This window comes from Brachyhypopomus gauderio, chromosome 21 (assembly GCF_052324685.1).
Source record: "Brachyhypopomus gauderio isolate BG-103 chromosome 21, BGAUD_0.2, whole genome shotgun sequence".
Classification (NCBI taxonomy): Eukaryota; Metazoa; Chordata; class Actinopteri; order Gymnotiformes; family Hypopomidae; genus Brachyhypopomus; species Brachyhypopomus gauderio.
The window spans coordinates 7,775,081-7,791,562 of record NC_135231.1 but is presented as its reverse complement, the minus strand read 5'-3'; the positions used below and the strand labels follow the sequence as shown (position 1 = coordinate 7,791,562).

The following is a 16,482-nucleotide window of genomic DNA, read 5'->3' as shown; positions in this document are numbered from 1 at the left end:
ACGCCGTAATGGCAAATATCTAGCGAAAATTATTTATCTGATGGGAAATAAAGCTCAAAAGCCAACCATCACTGCGTGCGAGAGAATGTAGGTAATGTCTTCAAAATCCAAGCCCTTTAAAACCCAGAATGAAGTTAGGTAGAAGCCATGAAAAATTTGATACCTGTATGTGTTATAGTGTTAATAATAATTATTATTATTATATTAACAAATACAGCAGACTAGTCTTTATCAACAAGTTCTAAGTCTAAGCTGCAGAAGCTTCTTGCACCAGCCTCCACGAAGAGAAGCATTCAGCACCGTGGACAGCGCCCATAGAGAAACAGACGCACGCGAGTTCCGAACATTCCTTTGCTGTCTGTTGGAATTAGTATGCACGTTTACATATTTTCTCAGTATAGTTTCACTTCATTTTGTTATATCGCTAACTAGCTATTGTACCGTGTATGTATTTGATGATTGTTTTATGCAGAAAACAGAAACTACTGTTAGTTGTATTATTACACGTAACAAAAAATTATAAGAAATAACTTTCTTTCTGTGTGAATGTTTTTTCACCCGAATCATTTTAATGTCACTCAAGAGTGTACTTTTACTTTAATGACTTTCTTGGTTTTGACATTCTTGTTGATTGGCTTAATATCTGTATAAGTACCATTAATGTGTTCATTTTAAAGTTTTTCATTATCCTATACTAGTTTGATAGCATACGATTCTAAGTGGATAATAAAGTTTTTGTTTGTTCTGAGTGGTTATTACTGCTCCCTGTTGTCCATGCTTGATTACATACAGAAGTGTCTCAACACAGAATCCACTGAAGAGTCTCGTTGCACACACAGGTAGCAGTTCCTCACATTACTGTTGCTCTTCAACCAGCATGGCCTCTTTTATGCTTTGTTTCTTAGTTTGACCACCCACATAACTTTGGTCACACCTCCCACTTGACATCTCACAGATCTGTTGTTCGTCAGGGGATTCCCTTGTACCAGAGAGACCAGATTGAATTTTCAAATACCTCTCTGGTTATTTGATTTCCTTAAACCTGTTGCATTTTAAAACTTGTACTGAACAGGTTATTCTCAGGACTTAGGGGACTGTTACAGTGTATGACAATTTAGTATCTAGTATTTATATATCTTCAGGAAACTGGCTTTAGTTGATTTTTAGTATGCATTATTTGTGAACAATTTAATACTAATATTATGCTATTTACTTAGGAGGATAAATCCTCATATGATTCTTAATATTTCCCAGTTCCATGGAGCACTGAGACATTGTAAGACCACACACTCATCACAGGGACATGTAAATGTGGATTGTAGGAGTAATGGAGAACAGTGTATTTATTGTAATGTATTTTAATAGGCTATATGTAAATAAAGTATGTGAATTCTTTGAGCTGGAGATGTTGGTGTCAGTATACTATTGCTCTGTTGATTCAAGTGTTAAATGCTCTAAAATTAATGTGTAATAAAAGACATATTAAGAATAATAAACACTTATGTATTATTAATCAAATAGTAGTATTGATAATATCACTGTAATATTGGTGTAATCAGAAAATAAAAATAAAAGTCTCGAAGACCGTGTACACTGTAAATGCTCATATTTTATTATTATTACTTTTATTTGTTGTGTATAAACATTCAAATTATTATTAATAACAACAACAATAATAACAAGAACATAAAAATAGACATAATAAAGGAATTGTTATTCGACACTGCTTATTTTCTTTGCGGTCTCTAATCTTTAAAGTGAAAGTCGCCATTTTTGTGACACAGTTCTGATTCCGGATATAGACCAAAAATGGCACTGCCCATAAGTAAGAAGCACGTGACCTTCTCATATTCTCTCTCTCTCTCTCTCTCTCTCTCTCTCTCTCTCTCTCTCTCTCTCTCTCTCTCTCTCTCTGGCACGTCTCATAATTGAGTTTGAGTGAGTCTCCGAGGCGTAGGCGCGCGCCAGGGTAGCCCGTCCCCGTTCCAACAGGCTGTCAAGCACGAGGCATTCCCCGCACCTCCCAAAATACCAGCGCCTACGGAGCGCGTGCCTGCCAACCTCTCCACAGGCGGAAGCTACAGAATATGAATGTCAGCTCGCCTCTGCATTTAGCGACCCCGTTTGGCGGATGTGGTTATCTTTCTCGCGGTAAAAAATAGATATATTGTCTGTTTATCAACCATGCTAACTTTTGGACTTTTTGATAATAGATCGCAATTATACAGTCATGGTCATTCAGCCTACGTAACACGCTACATTCAGCTGAAAGTATAAGTAAACTAACAAGTAGATTTGCTAGAGCCACCCACGGCATCTCTCCCGAAACGGCTCAGTCTAGCCTTTACGAACTTCTTTTACTGCAAAAACATTTCTAATGCACTCCCAGTAATGAAAATGTATCCTGTATTCCCGCGTTCAGACTCTATATTCCAAAAACACATCAGGTAATTACTGGGAGAGGATAATTTCATTTTTTACTGTTAAGTGCTGATCTGAAATAATTTTTCATTTCTTTTGCTGATTGACAGGGTTAGCGTTTCAGCTAGTGAGGTCGGTCTTACATCAGCTTCAGTCTGCCCTTGAGATGAGTATGAAGACTGAGTAAGACGACCTGGCGTACAATCACAGTGTATCTGTCTGTGCTCCATGCAAGTGTCTGAGCCTCTCTGACACTCTGAGTTATATTTAGTGCTCAAAGATTCATTCTTTCAGAACTGTTTGGCACTTTCTCTGTGGTATGTGTGTGTGTGTGTGTGTGTGTGTGTGTGTGTGTGTGGTCTTGGCAAAGACACGCACAGGAGCTTGACTAAGGGACTTGTCATGATCGTGCGTCGAGATCCACACTGCTCAGCCAACTCAGGCTGAAGAGTGTCTGTATCTCACCTAACAGAGAGGATGGTGTAAGGTGGCGGTAACAGTAGCATGTTGGGTCCACTTCCCAGGGAGCACACACAGTCACACCGATAAATAATTCACTCTGGATAAAGGCATCTGTCAAGTTCCATAAATGTAAACTTAAAGCACACACACACACGCACACACACACACACACACACACACACACACACACACACACACACACACACACACACACACACACACACACACACAAACATATATGCACAGGCATGTGCACACAGACTCACAGACACACGATTTCGTATTGTTGCTCGGCCTTGGGTATTCAGCAGAGGACAGTGCTCAGGGTCAGCTGGGACACTAACATGCCAAGATGCATCATGGGAAAACTATAAAACTGCATCTAAAAATGATCCAAACTCCAACGTCTGGATTGTATTATCATGTAACTCTTATATGCAGTTTCGTAACTGTGTCAAATTACCTTGCACTAAAGACCGCTGTGTTATGTCTGATAATACAGCAGGACCTTGACGTGATTAGTGGTGTGTTAAGACATCAGACAAAGAGGCAGTTAGAGAAATGCGTCTGCTCCGTCAGCAGGTCAGACCTCGGCCATCAGTTTTATCAGAACGTAAACGTCTGTTTTGGTGACCCTCAGCTTTTGTGTGATTGGTCCTTCCTCCCTTTCTGGTTCAAGTCTTTATAAACACAGAGAGACACAGTTTGCTCTCTTCCTGGCACAGCACCACTACACGCATTTCACCACGTTCACCTACATACACGGCAGTCATATTGAAGCAGAAATATTTGTGTACACTTACAACTATGACTTGGTGATATAGTCTGCACTTCCATCCGCATCTCTCTCTCACACACACACACACACCTATTCACTATGGACACCATCGAGAGCTCGGGACCCGAGAGCGGTAAGTGACATCTGACATATTTTACAGGAGAGCGCAAATCACTTTCAGTCATATATTGTTCTTTGTTTGTTTATTAACTTGTTTCTAAAATTTATTCAAAATTGCTTGTATTTGATCTGTATTTGTTCTTTTTAGTCATTAGAGCGATTTCATCCAGAGTTAAAATTTTATATGAACCAAAGTAAAGCCCTCGATGCAATCTATTTAATGCCAAAATGTACATTTTCCAAAGTATTTCACCCAAAATTTCACTAATGCCCTCTTCTGTTTCCAAGCCCTGGTGACACCGTTCACTTCTCCGGTGACTCTGGTACTGTGTTGCTCTTCTGCCGTACTGGTCCTGATTTTGGCCAAATGCATGCTGGGATGGTGTCGGTCCTCCACGGGTGGCGCTCCCCTTCCCAGCCTGCCCAGGGTGCCCGTGCTGGGCAGCCTGCTCCACCTGCGCTCGCCCCTCCCACCGCACCTCCTCTTCACGGGGCTGGCCCGCAGGCACGGGCCTCTCTTCGGCCTGCACGTGGGGCCCCACCGCACGCTGGTGGTGAGCAGCGTGTCCCTGGCCAGAGAGGTGCTGCTGCACAGGGGCAAGGACTTTGCCGGTCGGCCCAAAATGGTGAGGGCGTCTGCTGAAGTTCTGTGGTGTCATGATTTCATAAACGTGTACGAGATTGGAGCAAGACTTGAACTGCACCATGATGTCATAGACAAGTGCTTCCTCTTTAAAGGGTGCAGGTTTGAGTTTAGTAAGAAGTGTCTTAAAATGATTGATCTTAAAGTATGCATGTGCAGGAATTCTTGCTGAACAGCAAGCACAAATGTTCCTCTGACGTCCCATGGGAACCTTAGAGACCGCTGTGTGTCTGAAGGAAAACAACCAAACAAAAGTCTGCTCGCTAACGTTTAAACCGCTCGAAACATTCTTTGAGTTGTTTTCATTTATTTGCAACAAAACCGAGCTGGCTGCAGTATTTTCCATCCAAGTAAGGGCTGCTATCTTTCCAGCACACGCCCCCACCCCCACCCAGCGTCCTCCCCCGCCCCCACCCAGGGTCCCGCCCCCACCCAGTGTTCTCCCCCGCCCCCACCCAGGGTCCCGCCCCCACCCAGCGTCCTCCCCCGCCCCCACCGTCCTCCCCCGCCCCCACCCAGCGTCCTCCCCCGCCCCCACCCAGGGTCCCGCCCCCACCCAGCGTCCTCCCCCGCCCCCACCCCCCCGTCCTCTTTCATAACCTTGTCCGTTGTGTGTTTTGTCAAGGTGACCACGGAGCTGTTGACGAGGGGAGGGAAGGACATCGCGTTTGCAGACTACACTCCACTGTGGAGGACTCACCGCCGTCTGGTCCAGTCCTCCTTCACCCTGTTTGGAGAAGGTTCCAACAAGCTGCAGACCATCGGTACACACACACACACACACACACACACACACACACACACACACACACACACACACACATATACACCCACAAAAGGCACATTGTTCATATTGATATAGTACAAACTGTTTATGCATGGAAAAGCTTTATTTAAATTCCTCACACATGTTTTTGTGTCTGCAGTATTGGAAGCTGCAGAGAGTTTGTGCGCTGACCTCCGGTCCTGTAGGGGGCAGTGTGTGGATCTGAGTCCCATCCTGATGCGAGCTGTCACCAATGTAGTGTGCAGGCTGGTTTTCAATTCCTCCTACCGTCCCCATGACCCCGAGCTCCAGCAGGTCATGGACTACAATGATGGCATCGTCCAGACCATTGCGCGTGGAGGCCTAGTTGACATCTTCCCCTGGTTACAGGTTCTGGAACATTGGACATCTTTATAATTATATAACAATTCTGCATCACGGTACCATCTGTAAAAGCTGACAGTCCTTAAACGTAACGTCCTTCATCTGAATTCCAATATAATAGCCTAGTATAATTTTTTGCAGTATTGATCATCTCTACAAATGTAGTCTTTTTAATTAAGACTAAGAATAAATAAGGCAGTGGATGTGTGTGTGTTGTTGGGGCTTAGAATTGCTCTCTTCAAAAAGGCAATGTGTAGTTTGATCAGATGGTAAGAGACTTAGTATGAACCCTCCTGATTGAGAGCAGTAAACAAAATGGCATCTTGCATTTTTACAGATTTTCCCCAACAAGGACTTGGCTAAGCTGAAGGAATGCGTGTGTATCAGAGACAAACTACTGAGTAAGAAACTAGAGGAACACAAGGTATAACATGCACACACACACACACACACACACACACACACACACACACACACACACACACACACACACACACACACACACACACACATACACACACACACACATACACACACACACATATACACACACACACACACACACACACACACACACACACACACACACACACACTCACACACACACACACACACACACACACGCGCACACACACACACACACACACACACACACACACACAGAGGACGTGTGCGCACACACACACACACACACACACACACACACCTAAGCAAATACAGACAAACTGCTTATATTGTAGTGAGTTGAGTGTTAGATGTAAGACAAGCACATCACTGTGAGTCATTTACTTCTCGCTGGCTTTAAAGTTTTTCTCATTTGTAATCATTTAAATGAGAGATCTCACTGTTCAACCCTGGCAGTTGACCCTTACCCCTGGCGACCCCCGCGACCTCCTGGACGCACTCCTGATTGGTCAGAGAGGGTCAGGTGGGGACATTACCGATGACCACGTTCTGATGACGGCGGCTGAAGCGTTCGGAGCTGGAGTAGAGACTACATCCACAACTTTACTGTGGACTATAGCATTCATACTGCACCACCCACAGGTACATCCACCCAGACCTGTACATTCATACTGCACCACCCACAGGTACATACACCCAGACCTGTACATTCATACTGCACCACCCACAGGTACATCCACCCACACCTGTACATTCATACTGCACCACCCACAGGTACATACACCCACACCTGTACATTCATACTGCACCACCCACAGGTACATACACCCACACCTGTACATTCATACTGCACCACCCACAGGTACATACACCCACACCTGTACATTCATACTGCACCACCCACAGGTACATACACCCACACCTGTACATTCATACTGCACCACCCACAGGTACATACACCCACACCTGTACATTCATACTGCACCACCCACAGGTACATACACCTACACCTGTACATTCATACTGCACCACCCACAGGTACATACACCCACACCTGTACATTCATACTGCACCACCCACAGGTACATACACCCACACCTGTACATTCATACTGCACCACCCACAGGTACATACACCCAGACCTGTACATTCATACTGCACCACCCACAGGTACATCCACCCAGACCTGTACATTCATACTGCACCACCCACAGGTACATACACCCAGACCTGTACATTCATACTGCACCACCCACAGGTACATACACCCAGACCTGTACATTCATACTGCACCACCCACAGGTACATACACCCAGACCTGTACATTCATACTGCACCACCCACAGGTACATACACCCAGACCTGTACATTCATACTGCACCACCCACAGGTACATACACCCAGACCTGTACATTCATACTGCACCACCCACAGGTACATACACCCACACCTGTACATTCATACTGCACCACCCACAGGTACATACACCCACACCTGTACATTCATACTGCACCACCCACAGGTACATACACCCACACCTGTACATTCATACTGCACCACCCACAGGTACATACACCCACACCTGTACATTCATACTGCACCACCCACAGGTACATCCACCCACACCTGTACATTCATACTGCACCACCCACAGGTACATACACCCACACCTGTACATTCATACTGCACCACCCACAGGTACATACACCCAGACCTGTACATTCATACTGCACCACCCACAGGTACATACACCCAGACCTGTACATTCATACTGCACCACCCACAGGTACATACACCCACACCTGTACATTCATACTGCACCACCCACAGGTACATCCACCCAGACCTGTACATTCATACTGCACCACCCACAGGTACATACACACAGACCTGTACATTCATACTGCACCACCCACAGGTACATACACACAGACCTGTACATTCCCATGCAGACATAGGACATGCTGTGTGTGTGTGTGTGTGTGTGTGTGTGTGTGTGTGTGTGTGTGTGTGTGTGTGTGTGTGTGTGTGTGTGTGAAGGTGCAAGAGCGTCTTCATGCTGAGCTGGATGAGTATGTGGGTAGGCACCGCCCCCCTGCTTTGAGTGACAGGACCAACCTGCCATTCCTGGAGAGTGTTCTGTGTGAGGTGATGAGGATCCGCCCCGTCAGTCCTATCCTTATCCCCCATGTCGCTATGCAGGACACCAGGTAACCATGGCAATGCCGCAGTAATCACAGTTGCCAAAGAAAAGGACAAACTTCTGGTTACCATGGAGATAGACAGTTACGGGCGTGACTAGAATGTCAGCCGCAGGTCCAAATACTCGCCAGCCGCTAATGATCCTGCTGGTTTAGAGGAACTTAAACTGCAGTTCTGGCCCTTTAGCTGCACTGTTGTAGTGTTGCACTGATGGTATAAACATCTTCACCTACATATAACATCTGTCACTGTGTGCAGTTTAGGGGGTCACGCCGTCTCCAGAGGAACAAGAGTTTTGGTGAACATGTGGGCGATACACCACGACCCCAAACACTGGGACCATCCGGACCGCTTCCTGCCGGGTACCACACCACGCTGTCTAGACACCAGCAAGACACACCGCACACAACATGCACACGGCTATTATGGGTTATTCGGACCTTCTAGAACTGACGAAATCTCAACATAGATGCATAGATGACACAGCTTGTTAGATAGCTAATAAAAACTTTAGGGTATATAATGAGACACATCGTATGACCAGGAAAAGTCTTGTTGTCAAACTGCGTTTTGTTAATGCTTCCCGTTGTTTACAGAAAGGTTCCTGGATGCTGAAGGTAAGAAGATAACCCCGCCCAGTTTCCTTCCTTTTGGGGCGGGACCCAGAGTGTGTGTCGGCGAATCACTGGCACGGATGGAGCTGTTCCTGTTCGTCAGCTCTCTTCTGCAGCATTTCAAGTTCAGCACTCCCTCCGGGGCTTCCCTGCCCGACCTGCAGGGGCGCTACGGGGTGGTGCTCCAGCCCCTGTGCTACAGTGTGACGGTGACCCCGCGACACTGACCCCAGCCGTCCTGCCCTTGTGCGGGCCGCACCACGTCCTGCTCCCTTTGGACTGTGTCACGCGTGTCCCCATCTGTCATCAGTAACTCTTAATGTGTAACTCCCTCACATGTCCAGATTTCTGACAAATAAAATCATAATAATCAAAATAAATTATACGTACACTAATCCTAACTGTAATGTCATGGACTACCTTTCTTCCTTACACTGTATTGTATTGTAAGCTGTCAGTTACACTTACAGGTGCAATCAAACAATATGCCCATATTCGTTAGTGCGTACGTGATTAAGCAAACCTACTGCATACACATGCGAACACGTAAGCATGTTTACCCACACACACACACACGTCATGCATTCGGCAAATCAAACTCAAGAAATGGGCCACACATGGTTTCGGTTGACTTTTTTAGTGTTGAAATCATTTAGAATAACACCTTCACGTCATTCACAGTCTCACATCAACATCAAACATACTCTATTGCTCAGACTAGAGAAGGTTGTCATAGTAACACCACGGCAGCACCATGGTAACGTCATAGTAATGTAATTGTAACTCAGTATTGATGCCAAAGTAACAGTGTCAATACACCCCGTCTCTGATTACATTTTTCACCAGTTTCTAGCACTGTGGTGTACTCCAAATGGCATGCTTAGAAAATATATATAATTTCACATAGAGTATATATACTTATATAATCTGTACCTACATTTAAATTTATTTGTATATATATTTCCCATATTTATATTTAGCAGACAGCAGTTCAAAGGGTCTCTGCTTTCACTCTGCCAATGACCAATGCGGTTTGAGTGTTTTCACAAAAAGACATAAAATGTTATTAAAAACCAAGAACAAAACAAAAACAATGTCCTGAGGTTTTTCTTCCTTCTGCGTTTGAGGTGCAGCATCTGATTGGCCAAGCTGGTGTTTGGAAACACTGAAAAAATAAGAGAATGCAGTTTGGAGTTCCAGAGTGATCGAGAGTTCGGTGGTTTTCAGAATGTCTGTGTTTGCAAATGCGTGTGCTTGTTTCGCATGAACCTGTGATGAACACTCGGCTGTAAGTCCCAGTTAACACAGAGCACAAAATGGCTGCCTGACCTTGTATGAACTACATTACCCAGAGGTACACAGGACAGCTATGACTAGATTGTGTTTGGGTTATTGCATCTTTACTGATGGCATTATTTAAACTACGAGGCTCAAGCGGCTTCATAATCAAAGCGTTTTACACTCCACTTGACAGAACGTCAATCTCTGATTCTGCATCAGAAGCTACGATACAAGCAGAGAAAAGAGAGAGGAAGAAAGATTGACAGATAGAGAGAGAGAGGGAGCTAAATGCTGCTACAGAATACAGAGGTGTATGCAGAGGAGATCAGATGGGCCGGCGTGGTTGTGCCACTGTCTCGGATCAGAATCAGTATGTGTGCGTGTGTGTGTGTTCCAGCAGTTCCAGAGTCTGTGGCTCTGACATCGGTCTGTCTTTCAGCAGAAAAACAAGCTTTGTGTCAAGTGTGTTGGAGAATAGTTCCTCCCCCAGTGCAGCACAGAGAACTGGAGAGAGGACATAAAACCAGACACACCCTCCTATGCTATAGTTACAGTTTCACAATAACTGTTCTGTGGTATCCGTCCTCGCGGGACTGCACGTTTTGACCCTGGCCGCTGCCTTTACTGCCTGACGCAAGTGGTCCAGGAGAATCCATCCCTACTGGCTCAGGAAGCCACAAACGCAGCCAAAGGCTCTCTAAGCACTGCTTACGCCAACGCTACACTCAGCCCTGCTCATCAAACAGTTCATCAAACAGTTTCCATGGCTATAACAACAGATTCGGCCTGTGGCGGTGCAGCCAGGGTGGAGCCACACATGTCTGGCCACTCCCCCAGCCCCTCCCCTGAAGGAGGAGAGAGTTGAGCTCGGACGGAGCAGTCAGCACTGTCGTGAAGGCTGTCGCTGGGGATGGCGGCTGCCCCCCCGTCGAAGCGATCCCCCTCTTCATCGTCCTCTTCTTCGTCCTCCTCCCGGCCTACGTGGCATCGACACACCTCGATGCCCGAATCTCCGGTCAGGCGCCGCTGCTGGAAGTGGGTCTGGTCCACGTCCAGATCGCACACGGCCGAATCCCGCCGGTCCGGCTCCAGGAAGTCGGCACCGGGGGAAAAGAGCACCGGTCTGGGCGGGGACTGAGGGGGAGGGGCGGGGACTGGGCGCTCCTGGGCTGGCTCCTCCCCCTGCATGGAACCGTGAGGCTCGGCGAGCGCACCGAGAGGATCGGTGAGAGGGAACAGTGGGGGAGGGAGAGATGGGGACGTTTGAGAGGGTGGAGGAGAGGGTGGAGGAGAGGGTGGAGGGGCAGTGACGGGAGGTCGAGGAGCAGGACAGACGTTTTGTGTCGTATTGCTGGGTGGTTGAAAGAGGCCTACATCCACGGTCTTATTTGTTAAATCATCTCTGGTAGGAACGGAGCTTGAAAGTTGACCCTTGCTGATTATATTATCGGAACTGTTAGGCAGAGTTGCATTACGGCTTTGACTGACAGGGCTAATCTGATCCGCATTACCGATGTCTTTGGTGTCGCTAGTTTGAGCCGTGTTAACATTTGCATTGGACATCAGGGCCTCGTCTGTGTTACTGATCGTGTTGTTGTTAATGGTGTGACTGGTAACTGTATTAACGGTCCTATTGCCATTGCAGTCAAGGGTGTCGGAGTCTGATAACTCCACCTCCATTGCGTTTGCCCTGTTAAGTGTGGGTTTAGGGGCGGGTTCAGTGAGGGGCGGGGCTGAAACAGTCTCACCGTGCGCGTCTGTGGCCGCGGCCGACTGAGCGTACCCAGAAATGGAGTTGACGTGCCGCGCTTCACCGTGGGAGGGCGTGGAGGCGTGGCTCGTGTCGGTCTCGTCTGTGAGCTGGGCGGAGGAGGGGGAGGAGCTACAGGGAGATGACGGGCAGCAGGAGTCGCAGGAGCAGCTGGTGTAGTTGTCGGAACTCTGGGAGGATAACATGTGGCTCGGGCCAGGGTGGGCGGAGCCTCGCGGGTAAGCCACCGAGCTGTAGGGAGGGGGCGGGGTGCTGGGCTGGGCCGCTACTTCCTCATACGACGGCAGTTTGAGTGAAGCAAGAAAACCTGCCAACAGAGGAAAAAGAGTCATAGCTGTCCTACAGAGAGAGAGAGAGAGAGAGAGAGAGAGAGAGAGAGAGAGAGAGAGAGAGAGAGAGAGAGAGAGAGAGAGAGAGAGAGAGAGAAAGGCAGACGTGCGTACTGAGGTCCAGCATGGAGGACGGGTAGCTGCAGGCTCCGTGATAGGCCATCAGGTTGATCTCCCTCTGCCTCTGTTGCTGCTGCACTCTGTGCTTGGCCTGCCGGTGGCGATATGCACAGCAGCAGCTGAAGAGGATCAGGACACTCCACAGCAGCCAGAACCCTGGAGCAGGCAGAGGAGAGGCCATCACAGACGGGCACAGACCATCACAAACGGGCACAGACCATCACAGACAGTCACTGATGATCACAGACTATCACAGAACGATCACAGCTGATCACAGTTGATCACAGATGGTCAAAGACATTCAAAGACACTGGCAGGCATCAGCAGAGAACAGCCATTCGCACAAACACCGGTAAGCATCAGGCATCTGCCAGTGATATTTCTCCTGCAGTTTTAAACCTAAACCTCTGGGACAAAATCCAGACCTGACATCACAAGACTGGCACACAGCGTGAACTCTGCAGGCCCAAAACTGTCCGATATAAAACCCCAACACAGTGATATCCACCACCTACATGGACATCCTCCATGAAGCAACACCACAGCCTTATTCAGAACTATGATGTCAGGAGCCATCAGCCACCCCCCCCCCCCCCCCCCCCCCCAGAACCACCCCGGGCCCGTGCACTCACACCACAGCTCGTAGTAGTATGTGCAGCAGCCCTTCTCGCCGCAGCAGTGGCCCGTCTGGCAGAGGTAGCCGCTGGCGCTGTTGGCGTTGGGACAGAAGCGCGGGTACTCCATACCCCGCAGCAGGGCGTGACGCCACCGGAACACTCGCTCCTCCTCCTCTTCCTCCACGGCTGCTACTATTGGCCCCGCCGCCCCAAGCCCCGCCCTCCACGCGCCTCCGCCTCAGAAACAGGAAGTCTGAGCGGGAAGGAAGCGGGAAGTGAGTGGAAGCGGTTTAAGGCAGAAACCACAAAGTCAAGGGGGCTCGTGAACTTGCTGACCGAACGTGAGGCATTTTGGGATATCAGGACTGATGTCAGCGACTAGAGCGCTGAAGGAGGCAACAGGCCCCCAAATGTATCATTATTCATTCCAAAGATAAAATAACTAATTTGTAAATACAACAAACACAAATGTAAAACATACATGGGAGGTCAGTTACCTGGTGAAGGATGCTGTGATTTACAAGGTCTTCCACAGCCATCTACATGTGCAACACAACAAGAAAATAATGTCGGTGATGCAGCCAAGAATAACGATTAGGACTTCTCTCTGCCCCGCCCCCTTTTTGTGCCATATGTTGATAACATATGTGAGAACAGGACGCATGTTCGTGTTTTAGCGTGTGTGTGTGTGTGCACGTTTTATATGAGTGTGAGCAGCTTTGTTAATCAGTCATGGTTCCACCGATTTCTGGAAATGTTATTACAACTGTTTCTAATGTCAGAAAGACAGAATAACTATATTAAAGATAATATTGTGCGCAACTGCATAAATCAGAGACCATTCTCGTGTAGGTTCTTTTGACTGTGAAATGAAACGTTTAAATCCGCATGCCTGAATTGCAACTTTTTCTACTGGCGACCGAGGCTTTATTAAATTGCTTCCATAAAAACATGCATGCAATTACAATTCTACGGAAAAATAACGGATGCAAAATAATGTTTATAGCCCACTGTAGGTGAGCTACAGCCCGAGACACTGTAGCGTTGACAGTTTACATGGCCGCACACCTATGAATCTCTCGCCCAGCACGTCGCACTCGACCCTGTGGGCTATAAAACAAGAAACCGCTCCACCAACCGTGCCGTGCGACGCTCCGCCAAACCCATTCTTTAGGGGGACTTAATGCTTGTCAAGCGCGCATCGTTTGCAGAACCCAAGTCTAGTTTCCCCCGTGTCCGTCTTCTTGTCCTTGCGCGCACGGACGGTCTCCAGACGCCATTGCTACCCGGAGCGCCTGCCTGCCGTCGTGCGCGTCCGTGTGAGACACTGCGCGCGGCACTGCGCGGCGTTCTGGCGGCTGCAGCAAACCGGAGGCCTCGTGCGGGTTAGACTGCGTGTGCGAGGCATTTAACGCACAAAGGGAAAGGCCTAAACGCAATAATTGAGCAGAGACGGTAGGAAGAGAAATTTATGGACGTTAAACGGATCTTGCGTTGATTGGCTCTGGCGCCAGTCGTGTGAACCAATCATAGAAGAGTAAGAAATAACCTGCTTATCTCATAGCAACACCACAAATAGGACTGGGAAATAACGGGGATACCATCAATGGACATTTTTGCATATCAGTGCGGTAAATTTTAACAATAAGAGCACCACTCCAACATGTATCAAGTTTTTGTAAATTGTCTAAAAGGATATGTAGTGTTCATGTACAGATCAACAGACAAACTAATAGTATTTACATACTGTATAAGACAAGCTTTTTCTGGTGTTGTGACATGACTAGGCATGAATTCAGGAGTCAGGTTATTTTTATGAAGGATATAAAAGTGAAGGAGGTTCTCAATTTAAGAACAAAAAGTTCTTGGACGGAATACGACAGTCCAACGACGTGACGCTACTGCGGCGCGTCGGACATGTTGGAATGAACACAGGAAGATTACATGGGATGTTATCAAGTGTGTGATAGAAACCTGGACGTGGTTGGGTGCTGTGGTGATGTGTTTTAGGCTGGGTGCTCATCAGAGCGTGACAGGTGTGTTTAATGCAATTTCACATAATTTAGGAACTTCTACATATTCTCATTCTCAAGCCTCATTCTCAAGTTTAGAGTTTTAGGTTTAAATTACACTGCACTACGAAGCTGAGGTGTCTAAAACTATTAATAAAAAGATAAACAAATAACTAATATAAATGGTTAATAAAAGCTGAATAGCTTGAATAGCTTATATTGAACAGTGGAAATGTTATTTAAACGTATGTAATAAATGTTATATCTGAGGTTTATGCAAGTTCTTCAGCTGTGTACTAGATCAAATCAAATTTGACAAAATTTATTAGCGTTTTTATTATTAGTAGTGGAGACATTATTATTATTAGTTGCAGTAAAATATTTAAAGCTCAAACAATTGGAAAATAGAATAATGTCTAGTGGTGTATTGTAGGAAGATTTAAAAATAATTTTAAATTCTTATATAGTAACAGCATTAGAATTGTCTTGTATTTTGTATTATCTGGTAAGTCTTGAACATCTTTGAAGTATTTAAAGAGTGGCAAAAGAGCACATTTGTAAGTCACTCTGGATAAAAGCTGCTACATGGCATAAACGTAAACGTAAATGTAGAGTTTTCTTTGCCACATAATCAATTTATGGAGTGGTTTGACGCATAAAGTCAAGTTAATGCAACGTCGTAAGGGTCAAACTGACTACAGTCATTCAAATGTCAACAAACATTAAAATAGGCCAGTAGAGGTCGGAGTTGCTTTTATTTTACCGTAGACCTTTGTATTTTTTCATGAAGTGCTGGAAATGCACATATAACTACGATGACATGGTATAACAGTTTGGTGTTGTATAGCTATTTTGTTTGGATTATGATAAACGTTTGATGAAAATTATTAATATACAAAATGACAGTCCAGTAAAACAAAGTTATTCTTTTAGTTTTTCTAAATGTCCTATGAGGAACATATTAATACAGACATGAAACCAGAAGGCTATATATTGTAGATTTGATCATTTTTGTGGACTAGAAAACAGCAGGTCTCTTTTAACTGATGCTAGTCTTTTTCACCCTTAGTTTGATCACTGGTTGTTTAATAAAACATACACATTAACTGTGTTCCAATGAGTGAATCTACTAACAGTACGTTCAAGGGCAAAGATCTCTCTATAGCCTTAGTCAAAAAACATAAAGACTTTGAACTTTACTCTACTTTTGAACTTTACTCTGAACTTGACTTTAATCATCACGTATCATGGTGGGAATTTTAAAGAACGAGTTTCCTGTTCTTTTCACCTTCTTGTCCAGTTGCATTCTGATATTTTGGAGTTTTCGAAGTATAGGGAGGACATACTGAATGTCAGTAGCATTTTCAGTACAGCCTACACTATTGTGTAAAAGAAGAAACCCACTTCATACGGAGACCCAACTGTCATCCCAGCTGTAAAGCCTCAGAAGGCAGATTACAATTTGATTAAATCTCTGTGGAGTGTGGATTACTGAGGAGCTGTGGGAGGGATTGTTTAGACCTCACTCAGCAAAGCCTGCATGTGTAGTGCTGGGTG

At 46.1% G+C, this 16,482-nt stretch overlaps 2 protein-coding genes across 2 annotated transcripts; one reads left to right on the top strand and one right to left on the bottom strand.

Annotated features, from left to right (window-relative positions):
• Positions 1-3,318: 3,318 nt before the first annotated feature.
• On the top strand, positions 3,319-9,467 carry cyp17a2 (cytochrome P450, family 17, subfamily A, polypeptide 2). The gene is made up of 9 exons (XM_076984085.1): positions 3,319-3,794; positions 4,070-4,407; positions 5,050-5,188; positions 5,351-5,580; positions 5,912-5,998; positions 6,436-6,621; positions 8,020-8,189; positions 8,440-8,543; positions 8,778-9,467. The coding sequence occupies exons 1-9, from the start codon at positions 3,761-3,763 to the stop codon at positions 9,020-9,022; spliced, it is 1,533 nt and encodes a 510-aa protein (XP_076840200.1). The 5' UTR covers positions 3,319-3,760; the 3' UTR covers positions 9,023-9,467.
• On the bottom strand, positions 9,417-14,395 carry LOC143484983 (uncharacterized). The gene is made up of 5 exons (XM_076984084.1): positions 14,052-14,395; positions 13,411-13,452; positions 12,929-13,166; positions 12,291-12,452; positions 9,417-12,154 (listed from the first exon to the last, which is right to left on the bottom strand). Exons 3-5 carry the CDS (start codon positions 13,038-13,040, stop codon positions 10,827-10,829), a joined length of 1,602 nt encoding a protein of 533 aa, XP_076840199.1. The 5' UTR covers positions 13,041-13,166; positions 13,411-13,452; positions 14,052-14,395; the 3' UTR covers positions 9,417-10,826.
• Positions 14,396-16,482: the final 2,087 nt, after the last annotated feature.

What these genes read in the sequence shown, in the direction of transcription:
- cyp17a2 (XM_076984085.1), top strand. Translation starts at nt 3,761, where the DNA reads ATGGACACCATCGAGAGCTCGGGACCCGAGAGCG. An exon ending in GTCGCTATGCAGGACACCAG is followed by an intron (nt 8,190 to 8,439) that starts GTAACCATGGCA and finishes CACTGTGTGCAG; the next exon opens with TTTAGGGGGTCACGCCGTCT. An exon ending in TCCGGACCGCTTCCTGCCGG is followed by an intron (nt 8,544 to 8,777) that starts GTACCACACCAC and finishes CGTTGTTTACAG; the next exon opens with AAAGGTTCCTGGATGCTGAA.
- LOC143484983 (XM_076984084.1), bottom strand. Translation starts at nt 13,040, where the DNA reads ATGGAGTACCCGCGCTTCTGTCCCAACGCCAACAGCGCCAGCGGCTAC. An exon ending in ATACTACTACGAGCTGTGGT is followed by an intron (nt 12,453 to 12,928) that starts GTGAGTGCACGG and finishes TGCCTGCTCCAG; the next exon opens with GGTTCTGGCTGCTGTGGAGT. An exon ending in GTCCTCCATGCTGGACCTCA is followed by an intron (nt 12,155 to 12,290) that starts GTACGCACGTCT and finishes CTCTGTTGGCAG; the next exon opens with GTTTTCTTGCTTCACTCAAA.